General features: G+C 32.3%; 1 protein-coding gene across 1 annotated transcript; it reads right to left on the bottom strand.

The window, feature by feature from the left end:
• Nucleotides 1-635: 635 nt before the first annotated feature.
• On the bottom strand, nt 636-3,566 carry LOC139352987 (uncharacterized). The gene is made up of 2 exons (XM_070995956.1): nt 3,422-3,566; nt 636-3,355 (listed from the first exon to the last, which is right to left on the bottom strand). Exons 1-2 carry the CDS (start codon nt 3,515-3,517, stop codon nt 680-682), a joined length of 2,772 nt encoding a protein of 923 aa, XP_070852057.1. The 5' UTR covers nt 3,518-3,566; the 3' UTR covers nt 636-679.
• Nucleotides 3,567-4,127: the final 561 nt, after the last annotated feature.

Genomic DNA, 4,127 nt, shown 5'->3' with positions numbered 1-4,127 from the left:
GATTTTTAGTATGAATCGATCTTGGCTTACTTTTGAGATCGAAAATACTGAAAGCCAGAACGGTTTCCTTTTTTGAGTGTATAAGCTGCATAAAACAGTTCCTAACCAATTTCATTATTTGGTACTGGTATTTATTAAATAGGAATTAGAACTACAGGGATGTATACTAAGGTCTAGCATAGAGAGAAATACGCAATGCATTTAATTATGAGTTTACAAACATTAAGCGTAAATATTTATTAATTTCTACCAGATGTTCCGGTTGAAAGTTTCCAACATACAGTTTGTGAACCATTATCATGCGCAAAGGTGTCCAGGCCAGGATATATGGCACTTATTTATTGAGGTCAACACAGAACAAATTTCGGTTAGAACGCTTTGTGCATATGTAACAATTAAATATTAAACCGACTGAGGTCACTGTAGGCTAAATAGTATTAAATATTTACGCAATATTTATAGATTACATATACATTTTTACTAAAATACAATTTTAAAATCAGCGCTTTTTGTTGTCAATCAAATTATTTAATAGGCGATGACTAGAAGCTCGATTATTTCATTGCAGTATAAAGCGTCTTACTCCCAAAAGCAAAAAGATTAGGCAGCAAGCTAATAGTGTAATATTGATGATATTTTTATGAAATTTTGGATCATTTATTTTTATATACTTTTCAGTTTAAATATTATTTCCTATAAGATATGCAGATGGTGCCAAGTGCCTTAAAAGACAGACCACCACACCTTCTTTAGTTTCCGATTGGCTTAGCGTTAATATACCATCAGTTGCCCAGTATTCGTAGTTCCAATATTGACAAGAACCAGACATATTTACATCGTTTTTAATCGTCCTTCTTAAGATAAGTGGTAAAGGTTCAGGGAGAATGGAACTGTATCCAGGTAATGATATCGAAACTATACGACTTAAAAGCTTTTTAGATCCAGTAGAATGTTGAAACAGTTTGTCATTTGAGTATACCTTAACAACAACAATAGGGTCACTTTTATTGTTTGCGGATGAAAGCCAGCCAGATAATGCTTTTAATTTAGCTAAAAGATGGTTTGGTAAATAAACACCAAGTTGTAGGTTTGGTTCTTTTACAACATCATTAATGTCATGATTTGTTTGGAGAAATCGGTAATGTTCATTTATAAATGCTCCTTTTAATTGTTGATGTATTTCTCCAGACTTTTTATTTTTAAACAGAGCTATTCCAGAAACATTAGCAACAAGAGGATTGATAAGGAAATATAAAATGTACTTCGAAATATGTACGGAAACTCCTATATCATCATAGTCTATGGTTTCACTTTGTACTTCTAAGTCAAAGTCTTCTTCAGCAATGTCGGTGTGAATAAAGAACAATTTAGTTGAAATAGTGTCGACAGATCGTTCAAATGATTCCAATAACTTGTTTGTCGCGTTTATCTTAGCTGACCTTCTAAGAACGCTGAAGTCAATACTTATTATTGAATTGTAAGTATTCAAAATATCAGCGAAAACATTTCTCCATTTTACAAAACCTTCAAATGTAACCCAATACAATTTGTTTTCTAAAATGTTCTCAAGGGCAATTTGAATAATATTAGAAATAAGCAGTATATCAACAGGTACTAGTATTTTTTTGTTTTTTGTGATTATGTCTTTAATATTATTTAATACTATTTCTGGACTCGAGCTATGCGTATATGATTTCCATAAATCATGAAATATTTTTGTAATTTTGTTTGTGTTTTTGCATACGATTAGTTTTCTTAATTTTCTCCAAAAGGGTCCACTTAAGTCACCTTTACATAATCTAGAAAAAGGCATGTCATTTTTTTTAAGGCATATTCTTTTAGTCCTTGCAAGTTTTCCGAAGCGAGTTAATACCCATTGGTTCTTCATGTCATTTTTGGAAAATAATCGCTCTGGAAAACATAGGTTTTCATTACGTATGAGAGCTGTCGAGTTTTTACTGAGATACACAAACATTTTCGTCTTGCATTCAACATTCACAATTCGAACACAGTGTACAACAAGCTCATCTAAGTTGCTATTACTAGTTCTACTTTTTATGAGGCTTCTTAGTTTCTTACCAGTTACTATGGAGTCTATGCTTAAGACGTTGCACATATTATTCTGGCAATCATGACGAATACATAAGACATTCCAACGTCTAACAAATCCATGCCCTTGGCTCGGGATGGGAGCTATAAATAGTTGGGTGGACACTGACTGGAAATCTAAAATTCTGTGACCTTCACAATAATATTCGGTACCATACTTCGAAACCAAATTAACTTGAAAAATAGAGAAGGTTTGCTTTTTTTTCTCACAAACAAGATCCGCCTTTGCTTTTTTTAAAGTGCCGTATTCTGAATATGTAAAACATTTTACTCCAAGATGAATTTCCTTATTTGCCCACAAGTACTTCCGGTTATAAGCAAGCAGTATTAACGTTTTAGTCTTTCCATCCACTTTTAATACCATTTTTACTGCATTTGTTGGCTCGGTATTTTGTTTGCTCAAAGCAGAAACCCATTTCATACCTTTTCCAACAATTTTAATTATTTTAAATGGGTTCATTAAAATAGTATACTCAGCTCCAAAAGTACCAAAAAAATAATCAATTTTAAACAAATATATATATTTTTTCTCTGTCACATACTTTGCGAACATTTTTCTTGGAAAATTTTGAATTTTTTTTTTCTTCCAATCAATACCAAAACAGTCGTGAGGCCGATATGTTAAGGCTCCAAAACCGTTCGGACACCCAGCACTATATAGCAATTCCGAATTGAAAATGTAGACAGCGTTAATAAAAGTGTTGCAGGGTACAGCGACTACTACAATTTCAGAGTTCAACATACTTGGATTATTTAGGATGTGCTTACAACAGTGTTCATCAGATTTGTTCTTAAACTGTATTAATTTATTATGTAATACTTTCCTCCACGTTTTTGCTGGCAAACGCACTTTAAATGGCATTCGCCTTGTTGGCAGCCAATATTCATTAATTTTCTTCTTTATAAAAAACTTAGTTAATTTGAAAATTTCTGTTGGAGTAATTATATTTGACCCATAGCAAAATTCTTCATTGTAAGCTTGAACTTCCTTTGAAATTTTTAAGCAAATTGTAACATTGCTATGCGATCGAATTTCATACAGTTCATCTGGACAGTGCTTCTTTATACTTATTGTCGTTTTGCAATCTACTAAATAAGGGATCCAACGCCCAGTATTTGTATCGTACATACGCTTAAAAATTTGGTGATTGGTTTTGAGGCAAACTAAATCTTCACACATTGCATTATTAATGTCATAATAGTTCAAACTTGCAGTTGACTTGATAAAGTCATAACACATTTTAAGCTGAAATAAATTAGGGTATGTAATTGTCTTATAACTTTCAATTAATTACTTATTTAACATACTTACCGAACTATTTTGACTATATACATAAAAAGTGCAGAAGCACATAAAAATTAGAGTAAAGATGGAGTTATTAAACATATTTTTGAAATAACAAAACATTCCCTTGACTCTAACTTATATTAGAAAAATTAAATCTTGTTATCTTATTGTGAAACTTTTATTAAAATCTTTTGGGGTGGTCCCAAAAAACCTTTTTTCCCATTACTAATATTTTCATGTTTTTAATACTCGTTACCCTTCAGGTCTGCAGTAGGGACGTGGTGTCATGGCTCAAGGCAAAAGGCTTTTTTTTGTGCCTAAAACGCTGTGCCGCTGTTGACGTCATCAGGGAAGTCGGCGCAGCGTAGAGGACTGCCTACGAAAACGATCGGCCACAAAGAGAGGCAGATATTCGGAAGTTCTCTCTCTATCTTTGTCTTATAACCTGCCTGCACTCGGCACTCTCAGAGACAAATTTTGTCTCTCTGCTATGTTCGGCTAGCGACTAACATTTCGGCGTGAATGCCCTAATATTTTAGGAGCATTATTGTATATCGAAAAAAAAAACGACTAATATTGTTTTAAATGCCCTAATATCTTAGGAGCATTATTGTATATCGAAATAAAATCAACTAATATTGTGAGAATTATTGTTTATCGAAAAAAACAACTAAAATTGTTTTATAAAAGTAAATTATTTGATTAGAGTAAAATTAAGTATATTTAATTT

The sequence above is a fragment of the Drosophila suzukii genome, chromosome 3, assembly GCF_043229965.1.
Source record: "Drosophila suzukii chromosome 3, CBGP_Dsuzu_IsoJpt1.0, whole genome shotgun sequence".
Taxonomy (NCBI): domain Eukaryota; kingdom Metazoa; phylum Arthropoda; class Insecta; order Diptera; family Drosophilidae; genus Drosophila; species Drosophila suzukii.
The sequence above is the reverse complement of the archived record's forward strand: the minus strand, read 5'-3'. Positions and strand labels throughout refer to the sequence as shown.

Coding starts and splice junctions, on each gene's coding strand:
- LOC139352987 (XM_070995956.1), bottom strand. CDS start 3,517: ATGTTTTGTTATTTCAAAAATATGTTTAATAACTCCATCTTTACTCTA. Junction 3,356..3,421: donor TATATAGTCAAAATAGTTCG/GTAAGTATGTTA, acceptor AATTTATTTCAG/CTTAAAATGTGTTATGACTT.